This window comes from Anolis carolinensis, chromosome 5 (assembly GCF_035594765.1).
Source record: "Anolis carolinensis isolate JA03-04 chromosome 5, rAnoCar3.1.pri, whole genome shotgun sequence".
Taxonomy (NCBI): domain Eukaryota; kingdom Metazoa; phylum Chordata; class Lepidosauria; order Squamata; family Dactyloidae; genus Anolis; species Anolis carolinensis.
This window is the reverse complement of record NC_085845.1, coordinates 159,044,464-159,066,748: the sequence shown is the minus strand read 5'-3', so window position 1 is coordinate 159,066,748 and position 22,285 is coordinate 159,044,464. Positions and strand designations below refer to the sequence as shown.

At 40.1% G+C, this 22,285-nt stretch overlaps 1 protein-coding gene across 1 annotated transcript in view; it reads right to left on the bottom strand.

The window, feature by feature from the left end:
• The window catches only part of tmtc2 (transmembrane O-mannosyltransferase targeting cadherins 2), a 229,045-nt gene that overhangs the window by 5,564 nt on the left and 201,196 nt on the right, over nt 1-22,285 (bottom strand). The window contains exons 10-11 of the mRNA XM_062982690.1: nt 22,075-22,189; nt 21,099-21,162 (exon numbers count right to left, since the gene is read on the bottom strand). Of these exons, the coding sequence (XP_062838760.1) occupies nt 21,099-21,162; nt 22,075-22,189 (179 nt within the window). The remainder of the gene's footprint in view (nt 1-21,098; nt 21,163-22,074; nt 22,190-22,285) is intronic.

Here is a 22,285-nt window from a genome sequence, read left to right as displayed (position 1 = left end):
CCTGCCAAGAAAACTACATAAAATGGACACAGCAACCTATTTAAGTTTCAGCTATGTTTGTTACTGTTTTCTCTCTCTCTCTCATTCTGTCCTCTCTCTGCGGACACTAGAATTCAACATTGATATTACTTATCACATTTAAACCATTTCTCATTATTGCCAACCTGACTGTTTCTAGCTGAACAATATAAACAGCATGACATTATAAATGAATTCATAAAGGATCTTCATCCCTACAGAGCACATGGATCTCCATGCTGCTAGTTCTAGAAATAATATTGTTATCAAGATAATTGGGATATTTCATTTATAGCCCATAAAAGCAGGTTGAAAATAAAAGAGAAGATACACTTTTTAAATAGCCTCTTTTATCATCTTTCTGTGTGATCCTACTTGACATTTGACACCTGTTCTCCCTATAAATATCACAAACAAATTAGTTTCCTTGATAGGAACACAGTACTGAAGCTGGCACACATTCAGTTTATACTGGGTTTCTGTCCAATTGTTGATACTTCTCAACTGATGCACTCAAACAAGATAACAATATCCCAAGCAAAGAGTGAACAAGGTATACTTCCGCTGTCACACAGAGATGTAGATAAAATTGGTTTGGGAAAACAGATAAATCCAGATAAATCATCAAAGTTATCTAGGAATGTTAGTATTTTAATGCCAAAAGGGAGAAGAAAATAGCAACATATTCACATAGCCAGTTTGGAAGAAGTGAACATTTCTCACTGAGCTCTTATGTGAAACTCAGTTTTTGCTTTTACTGCATTTCAAATATTTTGACTAAGTTTCAATTGTCTCATAGTTCCAGAAAAATAACTGTTATGAGAGTATGATGGCCCCAAAATAAGTCCCTGTTCTGGTGGTTGCAATATAATAATATTAATGAGCATAGGACAGCCATTCCTAACTGGCATCCTCTAGATAAGGTGGGCTACAATTCACATCACCTCCAGCAAGCATCATAATGAATGCAGATGGTAAGAGTATACTCCAATATATCTAGAGCAGGCAAGGGCAAACTTTGGCCCTCAGGTGTCTTGGACTTTAATTCTCAGAAATCCCAACCAGCTTACCAGCCTTTAGGAATTGTGGGAGTTGAGGGCCAAAACACCTGCAAGAGTGAGGTTTGCCCTTGCCTGATGCAGAAGGTGCCAGGACCAAAAAATATTCATTCTGTGTAACCCATCTTATTTTGGCAGTTCTTCTGCTAAACCGGGTAAAACCAACTTTGCTAGGTTTGTGTGTGTATCTGTGCCTCAAGTCAACAGACAACTTTCGGCAACTTTTGGTTTTCTTAGGCAATAAATACTTAGGAGTGGTTTTGCCACTTCCTTCCTCTGAAGTATAGCCTATAGAACCAGGTATTCATGGGTGGTCTCCTATTCAAGTATTGGCCAGGGATGACTCTACATAGCTTTCAAGATCAGACAGGTTCTGATGTTTCTAGTGTATTTGGGTAGAAAAGGCCTTTTTCCAATTCTGAAATTCTGTGATTGTAGTACTCATACCGACTGAGAAATGCCTCAGATGATGGTTAGATGGAGAAAATATCTTGTTAGTCCTCTGAAATGTCAACGTCTAGTGAAAGAAATGGTGTATGAGGTGCAATTACTACTGAAGTATTAGATTGAAAGGGATGTAAATTGTTTTTCACTGAAAAAAAATGCCTTGTTTTGAAATGACTGGTGCTTTTAATTTGCCTTTCTGTTCCAACTTCATATAGTGTGGAAGTCAGTCATCATATTTCAACTGAGCATGCAATTACCAGTATCATTTGTGGATTGGTAAAGATAATACTATTTAATTATCAGAAACTCTGTAGATTTCTCAGTATACCTCTCAATGTAGCAAATGTGTTTTTCTGTTCAAAATATAATTTTTTGCCACCTATATGTCCTGGGAAGGGAAAGGGTGTCATTTTCCCTTTAGATGTGAAAGGCGTGACTTCACCAAGCCTTAGACATTTTCACAGGTTAAATCAAAATGGCATTTTTTGCCAGACAAGACTTGTGGCACTGAATACAAAATGGCTTCTTCTCTAGAATGTGTCACATGAGTAATTGCTACTAGCTAGACCTAGTTTTAAGATGGTGCATCAATGAATGTCTAAGGAATGTAGGAGACTTATCTGCTTATGCCATGGCTGAAGCTTTAGCCACTGTCTTCTGCTTTCCTCTTCATTCAGTTTAGATTTTATTCAAAATAGCTGAAGAAGCCTTCCATTACATTAGCAATTGTAGTCAGCAGCTATTGGCCCCAAATGTGTTAGATTTGTCATAGCTGTAGAACAAATGACCGCCCACCTCCCAGACACACACACCACATGAAAAGAAAGCCATTGCCTTCACTCATTTCCTTTTGGGAGACAAAGGCTTTACATCAAAAGAAGCCAGCTGACAATTCTATTAAAGTCTTAATAGAAGTCTTTTATGGTCCTCTTGAGAATTATATAGTTATTAGGGAATTCCCATGCAATCCTTAGCTTAGCCTTTGGAGTCTTATGGTCTTACTACATTTAAGACTTGTTATATTAGCCAGGAAAACTGCAGTGATGCTCATGGCACCAAAGTGACCGTAACCACTATGGCATTTCATTCCTGTTGCAAGCATGCTGCATTTGGAAACCCATGTTAAATGTGATGGTACAGATCGTAGGGTGAAAACATAAGTTCTCATTTATGCCACATAAATTATGTCAATATAAAGGTGAAATGCAAAATCGAAAGTTATTGCAATGTTTTCGATATTAGCTGAAGAGCACATTCTAGGCCCAAACTGACAAACATAAACAAGTTTCTTTTAAGGAATCAGACTGATGGGATCCAAATTCTGCTGAGTTATAGAGACAGTTTTAACTGATATGCAATGTTTTGACAGGACATGACACTGTAGTTCCCTCAATCCCCCATCTTGTACCATTCTGCATTTTGTCATGCACTCAGATATTTCCCCGACTCTTATTGAAATTCTTATGTATTTCTGTTTCCAAAATAAATTCAATCACATTCTGCTTTCTCTATTGACTCCTACATACATTTTCTCTTTCTCCAAAATCCCCTATTTTATTTTTTTACTATCGTGTCCCAGCCAGCACAACTCTTTTCCATTCCTTCATTCTCACTTTCTGCTCAATTTATTTATTGTGTCACTCCAATACTACTACTTCTTTTTTTTTAAAAAAAAAAAAGGGTAGCTTTGCTATTGCCAGTGTTCCTCTCTTGGTTTACAAGGGCCATACTATGTTTTGTTTTGTATGCCAGTTCATATTAACCTTATGCAGATTGCAGTTTCTAGAAATTCCCTCCCATGCAAGATGTCTATTTGTTCAGGGTCACATCACTACCACATGCAAGAACAAATCTTTCATACAACACTTTCAGCTGAGCACATTCTAACAAGTTACAGAAGCTGAAAACCACAGAGGCAATGGCTTAGCATTACCGGCTTGCTTGCTATGGGACAAGAGCTAACATAGATGGAAATGTCCATACAAAAGATAATGTTCCATATTAAGAACATAAGTTGTATCATAATAACTGATACTATAATGCAATAAGTCTAAATTTTGGTAACAGGAACAACAGTACAAGAAACTGCAGATTAAAACTACAGATTTTGTGCATGCCTCAGTAGATTGGTTGGAAATCCATGACTAAAAAGGCATGTCTCTTAAATCTAGGAAGGACTGGATATCTATCTGAATTTATATGTTTATTTTACCATGTTCAGATGTGTAAAAATGCTTCCTTATAAAGACCTGTAACAGAGCTAAAATGCCCTAGAGCAGATATGGGCAAACTTTGGCCCTCCAAGTGTTTTGGACTTCAACTCCCAGAAATCTCAGCCAGCTGACTGGCTGTTAGCAATTGTGGGAGTTGAAGTCCAAAACACCTGAAGGGAGATGCCTTGCTCACACTCTTTCACCTAACCATTTTAACAGTTGTTCCTAATACTCCAAATTCTATTTAACTATGTATTTTTAAACAAAACCACATGTCCTTTGGGTGATACAATAAGCATGCTTTAGTGTGTCTGTGTATTGTGTAAGCAAAAGAGATGTAGGTGTGTTTGAAATTAAACTGCTTGACTGTCCAAGCCTGATTGAAGTGATGTTGTTTCACACCAAACATATTCAGTCTTGTACTTGGCATTGTTTTCCTTTCAAAAAACAAACAATTCTAAAGTCTTTGCTGCTCCATGGGATTTAATGCTCTGACAGGCACAAAACCCAAGAATTTGAGTTGTACATTCCAGCAGCTCCTGCTCCTAAATGGACAGAGCCACTGATCTCTCTTTGGAGGCTTCAGTTTGTTAATTGAAAACATGTACAGTGGCTTGATAAAGAGCAATTGAGTAATAAAAGAGAAAATGAAAAAGATTTATCTGCAGCCTGCATCACTAAGCATGAGAGCAGCTCACGGTGGCCCTGCTTCATCTCACCAATGACTATGTTATAATGTGCCGCCAGGCCTTTTAATCCTCCTGTGGTGATGGCAAGAATTTTTTCTTGAACTTTTATTACTGGTGTCACTGCCACACTGCAGCATGCTATTTTCCAAAGCAATCAAAACGTCAACAGTTTCTTTTCTATTCCTAAACAGAAATGTGCAGAGCTGAATCATTTTGGAGGTGGCATTTAATTTTGGACAGACCCTTGAAGTGTTACTTTCAGAGTGAGACATGGAAATGGAGGCTGCCCTAGAGGCTCTTGGTGATACTAGTTTTAAGAACAGGTGCCAATTCCCATCAAACAATTAGAATACATTAAATGGAGATACCAAATGTTAACACAAGGGAACTCTGTGGAGAGTAAAGCCTATGGTTTAAAGAGTCCTGCATTGGGATAAATTTCCTTTGGATAGTTGTAATGCACCTTATAATTGTAATATCAACACATTATGCATAGACTTTCCTCTAACAAATTATGCTAGTCATAACTGGTGAAATGGTACGATAAATGAAACTAAGAAAAACTGTGCCTAATAAACATCTTAGGGTCACATTCTATTTCAAATTAACACATATAGATTTTATGGGTACCTTTTGCCCTTCTTTTTTCTGGATAATTTGAGGTGCATCTACACTGTAGAATTCATGCATCAATTTTTGCATGAAAATCCATTCCAGAAGGCATCCAGTAATATCTGATGGGTTCAAAGCAGGAATGAGAAACCCACACTGGTATGTAATCCAAATGGTAAGAGATCTGTTCAAACTGTGTAATTTTATCCCCCAAATATATCCAGCACCTTAAACAATGCGGAGTCACTTCTCCACTGACATTGGAGCCATGAACAAATTCAAAGGGGACCTATTGCAAAGATTTACACTTTTTCTGTGCCAACTGACCTTGCTAGACTATTTCAAAAATCTAACTTCATAAAGCATAATATAATTCCCAAGATAGCATTTAATAAAATTTTGTAGAGGTTCTTTCTTTTACTTTAACAGAGTTAGGAATCCATCCATACTGAAATGCAAAAAAGGCCATTATTATCTTCTTACCAAAGTGCAGCACAAGAAAAAATCTTGAGAACATGGGCATATACCAGACTTTTTTTTGACTGATTAGATAATTGGCACATAAGCTGTATTCAAGATAAGATGGAGAAGAATCTTGGATCTAGTTTAGCATGAAATTATGTAAAGTCTACATTACCTTTCAGATTGCTGAATAATATAATAAATGTTCATTCATTTTTCCAAACATCTATTTCGATTTCACTTGCTGAATTTGCATATATTTGGAAGGGGAAACTTTGCACACTCAAATATATGAATGATGCCAGACTTTCACATTTTCATAAATTTCTTAAATATTATATATTAAATACTGGCATTTGAACAATATGAAATTTAAAATCTTATGAAGTCTTAAATCTTACATAGTAGTCCAAAAATCTCAGGATGTAAAAATAGATATTTGGTTATTGTTGTTATTACTATGTACTGAAGTGTTTTGAGGCATATAATATTTAATCCTCTCTAATAATTTTTAGTTCTCTCAATAACTAACTAAACAATAACAAAATGAATAACTAATAGGCATATGTAAAATATGTACTATTTCAATAAATTAATAAACTTGCTAAATATCCATATATGTTTAAAGTTTTGGGGGGGAAAACTGCAAGGCGAATAGAAGTATTTAATGTTTAAACAAACTGGAATGTATGCTACAGACCCCACAATCTCCTCTGGTTTCCTATTTCAAATAGCTCCAAGATTATAAGGCACACAATTATTATTTGCAATTGTTCAATCATTTGGAAAATACCAGCATATTCAAATCACTGGATTTTTTATTAGAGGCATCAAGCTGTGGTCCCATGCCTGAGACCTGCAATTCAATCATTTTCACATCCAGCAATTTGTCATGTTTATCAAACAGTAGGTTTTTTCCTACTTAGATTTGGCATTGTTATCAAATGATTTAAGTCAGTGACAGTTTTATAACTTTTATGATATTTGAAATTTGAGACTGTTAAGAGTGACTTGGATGGGCAATACAGATATATGAGGTGGAACAGAATGACTGCATGCAATGACAACCAGGGACATACTAATCTAGTTTACATTAATTGCATGATTGTATATAATTGTATTATTGAGTACTTTGCCTTTACATAAACACACTGTTTCAAATATTGCTGTTGTTTTAATGTTTTCCATGTGCCTCAAATGAAAAATAAGTCATTGACTCAGGTGTTAAACTCATCAAGTAGAGCACAATTCATTTGTAATAGGCTCATTTATAGAACTTCGGCGACTTCCAATAGCAGTATAGCACAACAAAATCATTCCTAACAGTTAGTATTACAATTTCACTCTTCTCAATAACTAATTTATCTCCCAAGGGGTTGATTCCATGGCAACTTACTCATAATCACTTAGGAGCATGAGAAGAAAATAAATGCCGCCACAAATCTTTGCATGCTGGCAATGGTCAAAATCTGTTCAAGACTCTTAATTTATGCAATGTGAATGGATGTGGAGGAACATTTGGTTACACATGATGCCTCGGTTCAGATGTGCAACAGTGACATTATTCCCCACAAAGGATGTGTAGTTAGCAAAGTATTGACTTTATATGCAATGATTCATACAAATTGGTGAAAAAAATAAATTGACAAACTCGCTTCCAATTGACCAAAGCTTTCCTAGGCATTTGAAACCAGGAGTGTATGAGCAATTTGATTTTTGTTAAATATCTGAATTTGATTTTTTAAACATAGGTATCAGTGCTCAGCTCAAACTTGTGTGAAAATCTAGAGTAAGGCTGTGATAAGGAATTCGAAGGCAGGCTTCTGATTGCTACAGCTTTGCTTGATAGTGGGATGTGGCTGGAAATATTATCGCCTTAGTGCCCCGACTGGAAGTTGAACAGATTTTCTTTACCTGGGTTGAGAGGGGCACTTGCATAGTCTTACAGTTATACCTACTGAATACAGAGCAGCCATGGATCTGTAATGGTTACAAATCTATAACTGCAATACTGAATGTCAGCAATTGCTTTGTACTAAAACCTTTGGAAACAAATTGTTTTAATTCAAATATGAACATCTGCATTGTTTTAAATTTATCTTAAACCATTTTAACTGGTTTTCTGCTGTCTTAAGTTTTAAGGTTGTTTAATGTGCTTTTCATCTGTTTAAAATCTTTCCAACTGTTTAAATTGGTTATATTGGGTTTTATTGCACACTACCCTGAGATCCCATGAGATAGGGTGATATGTAAATATTTGACTAAAATAAAACAGACAGAGCCAGTTCTCGACAGTCTTTAACAAGATACTTCAGATAAATTTGCCAGAAGCCAAGTCTCCAAAAGAGAAAGCTGGGAAACTCAAAAAAACTTTTAATCAGAGTAGTTTTGAAGTATAACATTGGGACATTTCAATGCTATTTGAAGGGCGTGTATTTTGTATGTTATTAAACTACACACAGGTGGAGCTGAGCTCCTGTTCATTAGCTTCTGAACTAGTAACTAATTATTTTCCATGTAATAAGATCACATGGAGAGTCGTGTAGCATTTGCATGTGGCTTTCCAATTATGTTTTCAATAACAGCTTGTTTTTCATCTGCCCTTTCCTCTGTTTAACATTGTAATTATTTTCTTTTTAATTTGGCCAGTTGCCTAATGCCATAGAAATGGGATTCATTATGAAAAATTGTGACACACAGCAAAGCAAAAAAGTTAACTGTTTCATGTTTGAAGGTATTTTTACCAGTAGCAAAAAAAAAAAAAAAACCAAAGCAAATCTTTGTGGCTTATTTTCTAACAGAGAAAAAAGCTGACATCTGAATTTAAAGAACAGTCTTCCATTTTATAATTTGTTGATTTCTTTTAAATGACAAAGGTGGGAGAAGTTTAAACAAAAATGCCATTCAGTTTGCCTTCTTTCGATATAAGAACTTACCAACTGGCCTAAACATGGGGCAAAAATAAAAACCTTGAAATCTGAAGAGTTCAAATATGTGAGAAAGCAAAAATAACTCTGAATAACTCAATTTTTATATTTAAAAATCACTTTTAACCCCCTTCAACCAGTACAAAGAATTCAATATCCGTACAGTGCCATAAAGTACTCAAAGCACCTTAAATACTTATCCACACATTTCCAATGAATCTGCAAGATAGGGCCCCACAATATAACATTCAGCGGTCACACACACACAATCCGTTCAGTGGATGACCGCTGGTTACCATATTAGTAGCATAGTGAATCCGTTCCAGGATTGGAAGAACTTTAAAGGAACTCTCCAAGATCCTGGAGTTCTTGAGAGGATTTAGAATCCAGCAATTTAAAAAAAGTTCAGATTAAAACCCAGATTAAAATTTGGAATAGATTAAACATCCCACTAAAATGCAGGACACCAGCTGTCACCACTTTAGTTGATCCCTCTGCAAATTGCCCTTGCAGCCTAAGCAGCAGGGAGAAATTACTATTGTTTTGGATTTGCTGGCAGTATGAGGACAGTGATATCAATCACTATAGATGGATGGTGGGGTGGGATTGCTCAAGATTAATGGAGCATTGATAAAAAATTTCACTTCTTTCATGACCCAGCAACCTCTACTAAGTCCACTTTTCTTCCACTGCACACAATTCTCACACTAAAAATACAAGGCAACAGAAAGGTTCTCTACATATTCATATGCTCATGAAATGCCAGTTATGTTTTAAATGGCATCAGTAAAGAAAGTAGACCCTGAAGCACATCTCTGCTAGCAATCATTGTATCTATTTTAATTTTTCAGTTTCTTTCTGGAATCTGAGTTGTGCCTGAAAACCCGAGATGCTCAGTTGTTTTATTCAGGATGTGTGTGGTACAGAATAAAACAACTGAGCATCAGGGATCACACATAGATATGTGTGATTAAGATATAGAACTTAAGAAATAAACTAGCAAAATCTTTTAGTTTCCACCTTCCTTAATTGCTGAAAACAAAAGAAGCTGCACCATAGGTGGCAGTTTAGAAGACTTGACTTTCAACATTCTTAAGTGGAAGAAGGTGGCATGTATTATAATAAAGACCACAAGCTGTCTTTATTTTCACTGCACACGAAGTACATGAAAGAGATGAAACCTCTATTCCGAACAATCAGAGAGGCTACACTGCACTTTATTCCTCTGCCCCAAAGCATTTTAGAATATAACCTTGTATTTTAGTTCTAGTGGTCCCTCCAGGCCATCCTCTCCTCCATCCCAGTGGTCTTTTTTCTTTTCAGATTCATATGTTATTTGAGTGATTATATTCCCTCTGTTTATGTGATTGTTTTAGTCAATTGTTATGTTTGATTTTTGTTTTTAATTCTTATAGCGTTTTATAGTGTTTTTAGTGTTTTATTGTACAATGTTTTATGCTGATTTTATATTGGAAACCACCCTGAGTCCCTTTCGGGAGAGAGAGTGGTATACAAATAAACTTTTACTTACTTACTTACTTCTGCGTTAAACCGTGTCGTCACTAGTTGCTCAAGTTTTCTGGTCATGATTGCAGACCAGAAAATGTATACAGGGGTATGTTGTTGCTTTCTCCACATACTGAAAACAGCAACCTGTATGTCTGCATTCAGTCACAGAAATAAGAATTCAGAACCGGCAAGTGAAGTGTAAATTTAGTAATGCAGTTACTGTGCTTCTAAAAGTGACTGTCTTCCTAAAATATGTACAGGTGATACAACACTTGGAATTACAAGGATATGACCCAGGATTGTTGACTGTTATTTTCAGGACAATATTTACCAGAAATACCTACAAATGAGGCAGTTGGTGGAAAGGACAGTTTGCTGATGACTCTAGCAAGACACTGAGAATTTTCTGACTGCCTTAAGCAATTCTACTACAAATAGAATATACTGCTAACTGTGGCTTCTGGTTTTTGGAGGAGACTTATATATGTACTGGCATGAGTGCTTACCTCCCCATCTCTATAAACCAAAGTGAATATGTCTGAATATACAGTGATGGGGGGGGGCTGTGTGCATGCACATGTGTCTGTGTATACCCTGGCTGCCAGATAATTTAAAATATGCCTCTTGAGGCTTAAAAAGGTTTGCCCCTCTGCTATAAGGCAAAGTCAAGATTATAAAGATTTTATACTTCAGCTAAAGCTGATAGAACATAATAGTGAATCTGGGACTTCTTGATCCATAGCTTAGCTGTCCCCCAGTTAAACATGAAATATTAATTTGAAGGAAAGTTAAAAGTTCAAAGAATGAAGTTTCTCAGTCTGAACTCATCCTGAACTCAGTGGGGATCACTTTTGACTAAACATGCTGTAGAAGATCATATGTTTAAGCAGCACACTATACTGTAGTTGCTTTCCTCCTCAGTGCAACTTACAATATGGTCAAAGGGCAGACCTTATGGTAGTAAAGTCAAAGGCTTCATATGTAACCACCTAAATTAGGCATTTCTCAAGAAGATGCATATCATGGGAATCTTTGTACTGGCCTGAATAATGGCTAAGCTACGCATATGTGCCAGTTTACATAATGTGAGCTGACACACGTATCAGATCTTATGGTGAGCAGAATAATTTATATGAACATCTCTTAAAGTACTAATACTACATCCAGAAAGATTTCTGAAACTGAAGTGGTGGAGAAGTATGCCATATGTCCGAAGGAATGAGTTTATAACATTATGTTCAAAACACACTATTAAACAAGCAGACTTTTATCATCCATTCTAGTTTACTGATACATTAATGGGGCTGTTTTCCAAATAAGGGTTAAAATACTCTGCAAGGGGTAAAAATCTTGCTGGAGTCCTTTTTAATTGAGTTCAGACAGATGGTTTAATTTCTGAAATGCTAATATACTGCTGTGAATTCTGTATTTCACTGCACTTTACTTTTGATTGGCATTAAGGGATTCATGCATAAGGCATAGAGAATAGCTCTGAAGAAAAAAATGCGGGCAGTTCTGTACCCATTGTGATGTTGTATAGGACTATGACTCAGAAAATGGAAATAACAAGTATAGGTATAATTTCAGAATGATTGCAGCCCTCATTTATACTAGCTCAATGACTATTCTTTAAAATTTATGTCACTACCACTTTCAAGTGCTCTAAGAAACATTCTACTGTTTGTTCATGAAAAAGAATGGACAACTTTTCAAAATTAGACCTGAATTAGCTAACCCAGCTGCCTCAAATAAATACACAAGTGATTATGGAAAGTGATAATTTTCTTTTGCCGTTCTACCAACAACTTGTATTCAGTGGCATATTACCTGTTAAAATTCCATATGACCATTGTAATGTATCCTACATGAATTTGTCTAATTGCTTTTGAAAACTGTCTAACCCTGTGGCCCTCAGAGGGTTTGTGGCAACATATTTCTTACATTAATAATTAGAGAAGCCTGAGCATTTTGTTAGGTTCATGTAAAGGAGTGAACTGACTTGATTCACATCTCTCCAAAATTGTAGTGTAATAAAACACAATTCTCCTCTGATTCCACTCTCCTCCCAGTGTTACCATCCACAAAGTGCTGAGAAAATTTAAACAAAGTGCTGAGAAAATTCACATTTTAGGTTAAAATGTATTTGTATCTATCTTAAAGAGAATCTACGAATAAAATGTGCCCTTACCAGATAAAATATATAGTTTTCTATGAAAAAATGTGGAATGGTATGGAAGCAAGATGGCAGTAATATAAGAAAGATGACATGAAAACTGGCACTGCCTGAAAACAGTCTGATCCATCCATCCCCATTAATAATGCATTTTGTGGATATAAGCACTTTATTTTGCTTGCCCTGAATCTCCTGCCAATCAATTTCAAGAAGTGACAAAGGATTTATTGTAAAAGCCAGTTCAAAATGCTTTCTACTCTGCCTTTTCCACACCATGCATAATTTTATAAATTTCTATCATGTCCCCTGTAGCCATCTTTTCCCCCTTCACAGTTAAACATACACACACACACACACACACCGATGCTTTAGTCTCTCAGAGTAGAAAAGGTCATAAAAAGTGCATACGTCTCTTGTAGTTAGTATATGATCAAAATTTGGTACAGTTAGTTTGGTACATTAGAGTTCATGCTGAATATTGATTGTCATGAAGTTCTCATATGATGGGTGATAGCATGTATCAAGTTATTTAAAAAAACCTATAAGTTTTCATAGATTTATACTGGTAATGAAATGGCCTGCCATGATTTATCAAGACAATGTAAGGAAAACTGCCGCATATTCAGGAAGATCCTTGGTCCATCTCACCCAGTGTCCTCTACACTGACTCTCCAAGGTTTCAGACAGGGGTCTTTTTCAGGTTTCCATAGGGCTCAACATGACAACTGAACTTAGACCTTCTTCATACAAAGTTTGTGCTTTACTACTGAGTTCTGCCATCACAGCAGATGATGTTCATTATTAGGAGGCTCCAGAATGCTTCTGATTATAAGGTTATTAAAGCAGCATAGTTGACTGCTAATATTTTCCAGAAAGCTGGGACAAAAGTCAGTTTTCATTGATGAGCAATTCCATATATGGCACAGAATTTGCCTTTGATTGCTTTACCGATTAGAACTCTGGAAAAAGGTTTGTTACCATATACATATTGTCTCTTTCCATATATAGAACTCCCCAAAATGGCAATCTGTTTCTCTCTCCCACAAATATTGTGCACCCAAGGCTAAATTTATTCTGCCTAAGGGTACAACCAGCCACTCCTTCCCCTCCCTGAATTTTGGGCATCCATGTGTATAGGGTTTTGTTATTGTGTTGGGATATTTAATCAAAGGGTTTCAAAGCAGCTGAATAGAAACAGCTGCATCTGACAAGGTGCTAAAGATACAAGCCGTAAAGCTTCATCAAGCAGGACTGATATGAGACCAGGACGGTGGCATGTAGGTCATGGCACCTTTGTCAGGAATGCACTAGGGTGGTTGGCTAAAAAGCCCGTGAGTCGGCAAACTTTTATTTGATACATGAGAGGCCAGACTTCAAAGTACTCCTGCCTTTTAAGAGCAGCTGTGTGGGTGACTTCAGCAACCTTCTCTTAAGATGAATGAAGTTTTTCTTTCTTTCTTTCTTTACATTTAGATATTAAAATATAGATGCTAGATGTTGAACTTTTACTGAAATACTGTTTTTGTCAACACAGGAAGGATTGAATTGAAAGTGTAACTTGTGTTTTGGTAAAATGCAATTGGAAGGGAGTTGATTTTATTTTTATAAAATATAACTAACACTTTAAAAGTATTTAACATATTGGTTCCTGAACACACTAAGACTAATAAGATATGGCTATACAGCCTAGAAACCACACAACACAAAATACTGCTAGAACACCACCATACAGCCTGGAAACCAAACAACAACAACAACAACAACAACTTTCTTTTTCTATCCCGCCTCCATCTCCCCATAGGGACTCGGGGCAACTAACACAGGGCGAAGCCCAGAAACAGTAAAACAGAGTAAAACAGTTAAAAACAAGATATTCAAATACATAAGAACAATAAAATCAAGCATGAATACAAATACATAACACCTCAATAATAAGATACTATCTCAAACATAAACACTTTCAGGAACTCTATTAAGTGTGGTAGCTGAACTGCCTCAATATGTTTTCCTTTGAGGTCACATTTGTTTTAATTAGACAGACTTAATACTTTGCAGAATTAATAACAGCATCAATGCCAAAAGATTCACATGGCTTGCAACTGATCCAAATGAACAAGATTGCTACCTTTTGCTCTGAAAAGCTTCAGCAGAAGGCAGATTAAATACATTTGGCAAACTTGATTTCAGCATTAATGTATTTCAAGAGGGCTCTGTTGACAGGGTAAAAAGAAAATGTCAAGTAGAAGAAACTGGCTATAGATATCAGACTGTGGATTTTAAAAAAATATTATTCAGAAGCATATTTGAATTTAGTATCCACATAAATTCGGTAGAAACCTATATCCAACGTTGTGACTAATCCAATTATGTTTTTTAATTATTACTACCCTTGTAGCACATGTATTTGGGGGTAAAGTGCTAAGTGCATTTAAAGTGTAACTTCACTTTTAATAGCATAGGGAACTGTTAACAACCCTGTGGAGTTTCTTTTGCTGTCTGTGCCCCCCTGTTCAGAAGATTTCACCACACTTTTTGTCCCTGTGATAACTGGATTTTGAAAAATTTGGCTTGCTGTGGAATCAAGGATTGGTAATAAAGCTTCAGTGGAGACAACTTCTCCCTATAATAACTCTTCCAGGAGTGGATTTCCCTTCCAAAGGGTAGATTTCTCTAACTTCCTGTTCTCTCATCCCCATTCTTAACTATGGGTCATTTGTAAGTTAGATGTTTGTAACTTGGGGACTGCCTGTATATCATATTCAGTCTCCAATATCAGGTATGACAATTTTGGTTGTACTGTAGTACATGAATTGGAAAGGAAAGCCAATCAAAAGATTGTCAAGGCTTTTGGTGGAACATGGAATGTATAGCACTATAGACTGAGTGTATTTTAGCTATAATTTGTCTATTTCAGACTTTTTTCTTGTCCTTTTTATAAACTTTCACCTTTTGCAGCAACAAATACAATCTAAACCGTGTTGTTGAAGGCTTTCATGGCCGGAATCACAGGGTTGTTGTGTGTTTTCCGGGCTGTATGGCCAAATTCCAGAAGTATTCTCTCCGGATGTTTGGCCCACATCTATGGCAGGCATCCTCAGAGGTTGTGAGGTATATGAGGTATATACCTCACAACCTCTGAGGATGCCTGCCATAGATGTGGGCGAAACATCCAGAGAGAATACTTCTGGAACATGGCCATACAGCCCGAAAAACACACAGCAACCCACAATCTAAACATTCTTATGGACTAATATTAAAGGGCAAAGCATTCCTATATTTCTAGTTTGTACTGTGAGTACCAGCACTTATGCTGTCAAAATGACATTACCAAACACACAAAGGACAGAATCAGATGAAGACTTGGGAAGTTTTAGAAATACCCCCTGCATTTAGAAACTTTAGAAAACTATGATGATACATTCTGTCCCAGAGTTTTCCTTCCTACAAATGGGAAGGGAAAGTCATAATCAAGATTTCAGTTTACAGGAATTCATTTGGTGAATGATTAATCTTTAAGTTCTATTATAATGTTAATGATGTATACATTATGCATTTGCAACACACATAATTTTACAAGACATGTTCACAGTCCCAAATGTCAGAACCCTGCTACTAGAGCCTGAATGTGGCTCTGAGTTTCAGGGTCACTGACATTGATAAGACACCTGCGTCTCAGGACTCGGAGAAGAAACGGCTGCTGGACTTGGCGGGGAATTTGCGCGGGGTTTTACTGAGCGGGAAGAGACTTTTCAAATGAGGGGGAGGGTATATAAAGGATGGTTGGCCGGAGTCTCCCATTCTTGGCTTTTCGGATGTTTATGTTTCCTGCAGTAAAGTTTCTGGTGATATCACAGAGAGTCTCGTGTGTTCATTCAGGAGCGGCTGTGGTGAGCTGACACTAAGCCAAGAATATAGACACCATCCCGCTGTAGCGGTGAGGTGTAACATGCAAGTGGAGGATGAAGAACTCTTGGGCGCAGGAGGAGGAAGGTCGGGAAGGGCCACTCCCGAGCCGGACGCTGAGTTCCACCAGCTGGCGGCCCTGGCGTCATCCACCGCTTATGCCCAGCCAAATGGGGTAACCCAGAGGCGTGGAGTGGTGCGGGGAGACAGCACCGGAGGAGAGGAAGGTTCACCTTCCCCAGGCCCACAAAGGATGGTGTTTCTGGAGGAGAGGATGTCGGCGATGGAGACCACCCTGGCAGTAATGTCGAGGGCGATGGAGCGCCTGGCGTTTTTGGCGGAGCCAGAGAGAGGAAGGGAACTTCGGGCTGGCTCAATGTGGGACGTGAGCGTGGGAAGCAGCCAGGGCTTTGCAGACCTCCCAGCACCGAAGGGAAGGGAAATGCGAAAGGAGCCCGGTGCCCGGCCCAAGACCCAACCAAGCCTGACGCGGGTGGAGGAGAGTGACGACGAAGGGGAAAAGCCTCCGAGAATCCCGGCTACGCTCCCAGCTGAGACCCTAGTGCCCCTGGCGAATGCCGGGCGTGGCACAGGGCCAAGAGAAACAGCAGCGGGGCCCACTGGTCCGCAAGGGGGCTTGCGACGGGCGGAGGATTGGGGATTGCCACCACAGGGACCCCTACCGAGACGAGAGGAACTAAGGATCGAGTTTGGGGGAGAGTCCTCTGAACTGGATTTTTTCCTTACCACGGTGAGGGGCTATATGGAGGACAATGCTCACACTTTTAGAACGGAATCCAGCCGGATCCGGGCCATTGGCGCAGTGTTGAAGAGGGGAGCGGCTAGCTGGTACGTTCAGCTGCACGCGCGGCGCGGCCCATGTCTGGGGTCAGTCCGACGCTTTATGGGGGCCCTGGAGACCCGTTTCCGAGATCCATTGGAGCAGATCCGGGCGAGGGAGAAGTTGAAGACCGTCTCCCAGGGGCAGAGGTCGGTATCTGAGTATGCGGAGGAGTTCCAATGCCTCGCCGAAAAGGTGCCGGAATGGTCTGCAGTGACAAAGATGGAACTCTTCAAAGAGGGGCTCAGGCGGGAGATCCTCTCCTGGGCGGTGCATCGTGATGAGCCTGACACACTGCGCGGATGGATTCAGCTGGCGGGGCGCGTCGAGACATCGCTGGCCCAGGCGAGGAGGCACCGAGGAGCGCTACAGCAACGGCCGCAGATGAAAGAGGGGAGCCGGAAGGAGGGATCAGCCCCAGCCGGGAGGAGAGCGGAGCCGACAGGGAACGTGAGCGCCAGCAGGAGTGGCTGCTTTGTGTGCGGCCGGTTGGGCCACAGAGCTGCCGAGTGCTGGCAGAGAAAAGGGGAAAGCGGAGGCCAGCCCAAACCAAGAGCCGTGGCAGGAAAACGCGCCGAGGAAGAAACACCGATGAGGCACCATTCGGGGGGGTTGGTAAGTCAGGACAAAGCTATGATAGTGGTCCCCATTCAGCTTGAAAATGGCAGAAAACAAGCAACCTGCAAAGCGTTTGTGGATTGTGGATGTTCTAGGAACATCATTTCCCCTGAATTAGCCGAGGGATTAGGATGCGAAAGGACGAACCTAGAATCCCCAATAGCATTTTCGCAGTTGGACGGATCCACAGCATCAGGATCGTTAGCTAGATACAGTGCCGAAGATGTAAAGTGTAAGATAGGGAGTTGGGAAGGAAAGGTGTCATTTGTGATATCACAAATAGCCAGCTATAATGTTATACTAGGCATGCCGTGGCTGGGGCAGGCCAACCCGCAAATCAACTGGGAGGATAAGAGCATGATTTTCGGGATGAGTTTGGAAGAAGGGAGCCAGGAAGTTGAGAGGGAGCCGGGGAAAAGGGGGGAGGAAGACTCTATCAGAATAGCAGAACTGGCAGATAAATTACCCCCAGAGTATCGGGATTTTGTGGACGTGTTTGACGAGAAGGAAGCAGACAATTTCCCACCGAAGCGGAGAGTTGAAGTAAAAATAGAGCTAGTCCCAGGAGCAGAGCTTCCCAAGGCAAAGATATACCCGATGTCGGCTAGGGAAAAGGAGGAACTGAGAAAGTACATTGATAAAAACCTAGCGAGAGGTTTCATAGAACCTTCGAACTCCCCTTTAGGGGCCCCTGTGTTGTTTAGGAGGAAAAAGGACCAAACGCTGAGGCTCTGCATTGACTACAGGGGCCTGAATGCAATCAGTACTGTAAATAAATACCCTCTACCCTTAGTGAAGGACTTGATCGCCCAGTTATCGGAGGGACAGATATTCACTAAATTGGATTTAATTGAGGCTTACCATAAATTGCAGATCAAACCAGAGGACAGGTGGAAGACGGCCTTCTCCTGCGCCTTCGGATTATTCAATTATTGTGTGCTCCCATTCGGTTTATGCGGGGGAGGGGCCGCGTTCATGCAATTAATCAACGAAGTGTTGCATCCATTATTGTACAAGGGAGTCTTTATTTTTTTAGATGACATATTGATAATGTCTCGGACCAAGGAGCAACACGTAGAACTAGTCAGGGAAGTCCTACAAAAGTTGAGGGAAGCGAAGCTGTATGCGAAGCTTGCCAAGTGCGAGTTCAATAAAGACCAGATAGACTTTCTGGGGTATAGGATTTCCTCCCAGGGAGTGGCGATGGACCCTGCGAAGGTGGAAGACGTAAGGGGGTGGGAAGCCCCCAGAACACGGAAGCAGCTGCAATCCTTCCTGGGGTTCGCAAACTTCTATAGAACATTTATCAAGGACTTTGCGCGCCTCACTTTGCCATTAACGGATTTGTTAAAGACTAAAGGCAGGGGAGAAACAGCCAAAGTGAAGGCCCCAGGGGCCAAACTGACCTGGACAATAGAATGCCAGGAAGCTTTCGAAGCCCTAAAAAAGCGTTTTACCGAGGAGCCTGTCCTACAGCACCCTGATATGTCTAAGGCCTTTGTACTACATTGCGATGCGTCAGACCGGGCATATGGGGCAGTTCTGCTGCAGAAAGACGAGGGGGGGAACCTGAAGCCATGTGGCTATTTGTCGAAAAAATTTAGCGATACAGAAAAAAACTGGCCGATTTGGGAGAGAGAAGCCTTAGCGATTCTGAAAGCACTAGAGTGCTGGAGACACTTCCTGGAAGGAAGTGGAACACCGTTTGAGGTGTGGACTGATCATAGAAATTTACAGTATCTGAGATCCCCTCGTAAACTATCAGCGAAGCAGATTAGATGGGCCCAATATTTCAGCCGTTTTGATTTCAGACTCAAGTTCTTCCAGGGGAAACACAACATACTCGCTGACGCTCTCTCTCGGATGCCTCAGCACGGGGGAGGAATTCAGGAATCTGAGGGGAGCCTTTTCCTAGATAAGCAATGGGGCCTGGCAGTACTGACTCGAGCACAAGCAGCCAAAGAAAACAAACGCACTGCCATTTCCACGGGGGGAGGAGAAATATGGGAGGAAGAGTTGAAGCGAGCATATGGAATGGACAAATGGTTACAAACGAACAAAGTACAGGGAGAACTGTGTGGGGATTTGGTGTTTGTTAATAAGAAATTGTATATTCCTGAATGTTTAAGACAAGAAATGTTAAGGAAATGCCACGATAACAAGGGTGCAGGTCATCTAGGCCCCACCAGGACTATTAAACGGTTGGCCAAACAATGCTGGTGGCCCGGAATGAGGAAAGACGCCAGGGGGTAAGTCACACAGTGTGAATTATGTGCAGAGGGCAAGACACCACCTGGGAAGCCCCAGGGGCTATTGCAGAAGGTGGTGGAGCCCATGAGGCCATGGGAATGCGTGGCAATGGATTTTGTAGGCGAACTACCCCCCAGCAGAGGCCACAGATACATTTGGACAATATTGGACCTATTCTCAAAACAGGCACACTTTGTGGCCCTGCCAAAACTCCCCTCGGCTGAAAAGCTCGCTGATTTGTATGTGAAGCATGTATATCGCCTACATGGGTGCCCCGACAAAATAATTAGCGACCGAGGAGTCCAATTCACTGCAAAATTTTGGGGAAAATTCTTACAGCTGTTAGGAGCGGAAAGGAATCTGAGCTCGGCTTTTCATCCCGCGACCAACGGGGGGGTCGAACGTACCCAACAGACACTGTGCCAATTCTTGAGGATGTACACCAATTATAGACAGGACGATTGGGCGGACCTTCTTCCGTTTGCTGAGATGGCTTTTAACGGGGCCGTACATTCGGCCACAGGTCGTGCCCCATTCGAAATAGTATACGGACAGGAGGTGGCACCTTTCCCCAGGCTACCCGAGTGGAAGGAAGGAGAGGGCCAGACCGACAAGGAATGGCCGGCCAAAATTAAACAAGGGTGGCAGACCGTGGTGGAGGCATTGAGGGAAACACAAAAGAAGTACAAGCTCTTTGCAGATCGTAGGCGCCGAGAGGGGGACAAATTGGGCGAAGGAGATCTGGTTTGGCTGAGCACAAAAAACCTGAAATTGGGATTCCCATCTAAGAAATTGGCTCCACGCTATATAGGGCCGTTCAGGGTAGCGAAAAGAATAAACGAAGTGACCTATGAGCTGAAGCTACCCAAGGACCTAGGGAAGGTACACCCGGTATTCCATTGCAGCCTGTTAAAAAAGTATAAAGGAACTCTGGACAGCGGAGAACAATAGTTGTGTTTAATCTTTTCCTTCCAGGACGAAGGGGAGGAGGACGCCATGTCAGAACCCTGCTACTAGAGCCTGAATGTGGCTCTGAGTTTCAGGGTCACTGACATTGATAAGACACCTGCGTCTCAGGACTCGGAGAAGAAACGGCTGCTGGACTTGGCGGGGAATTTGCGCGGGGTTTTACTGAGCGGGAAGAGACTTTTCAAATGAGGGGGAGGGTATATAAAGGATGGTTGGCCGGAGTCTCCCATTCTTGGCTTTTCGGATGTTTATGTTTCCTGCAGTAAAGTTTCTGGTGATATCACAGAGAGTCTCGTGTGTTCATTCAGGAGCGGCTGTGGTGAGCTGACACCCAAATATTAATTATATTCAAAATATTACAAATTCTTATACTGTGGTGTTGTGTATTTCCTCCCATGTCAGTACTTACATCAGGTCTCAATTCAGCTGCCCTTTTATAATACTTCTCGGCTGCTTCATTGAGACTGGCTTGTCTGTTGGAGGAGAATGGAAAAAGTTAGTTGCATTCACAAGGGGGATTTAAAATTCTGCAGTTGCAAAGGGGGTTTTAAAACATATTTTTACTATTAACAATAATGGGTGAATTGATGCATTGCATATAATTATTAAGAAGTAGGCCATGTTGACCAATAGAAAATTAGATTTACAACATGTTGTAAATGATCCATATTCAAGTTTTATTTTTGACTCTAAGGTTGAAATATATGGCTTATCTACAGGCCTGCCAGATTTCTGTTAGCAGGACAGTAGGGTGAGACAAGTCACATTCTTCTCTCTTTCTCCACAGTTTTGTTCAAATATCTTCATATCACCACTAACAGCTGAAATGCTAGTGTCATGGATTTCATACATAGGTTCAACATTTTATGTTTTGGGATGCCCTAAGAAACCAAGGCCTCTTTCAACAAGCAACTGGCACATATCTGTTACATTTCTCTCTGATGAGGGAATTATTATATTAGGGAGGTTTGTGATGTGGAAACATCTGGGGAGATTTTTCACTGGAGCTTGGGATCTTCACAAATTTGATTCACAGGGGCAAGAATAAATTTCACATTTTCTTCCCATTGTGTGAAAATGATTAAAAACTATGCAGCTTTTGAAGACTATTTGTTAATTAAGACATTGTTAAAATGCATGTGATGTTTTTGTATAGAAAACAGCAGTTGCTATGCAGAAAGTGCTGTTTTATGTGCAGAAGACTGTTTTATGTGAATAATGTTATTTGCTATATTCTATATGGTAAACACGTTTATTTAAAAAAAAACCCAGCATTTTGTGCACAGAGAAAATGCAGATTTCTACATGGGTGGGGGGCTGTATTTTTCAAGCTCAATGAAATCTGAACTGCAAAGATTCAGAAAAAAGGAAACCAAAGGACTAACCTGAGCATGTGGGCAGCATTGAACACGACATCAAATTCTGTATTGTCCAGCTCAGCTGCCTTCTCTGCCATCTCTGCAGCTTCTATAAGGCGTGATTCTTCTAAGAGAAATTGGCCTGAAATATTAAAAAATGAATATAAGTAAGTGCCATGGGCACAGAAAAAATAAGGCCTTAAGACAGGAGAACCAAATCAAGGATATATTTTTTAAA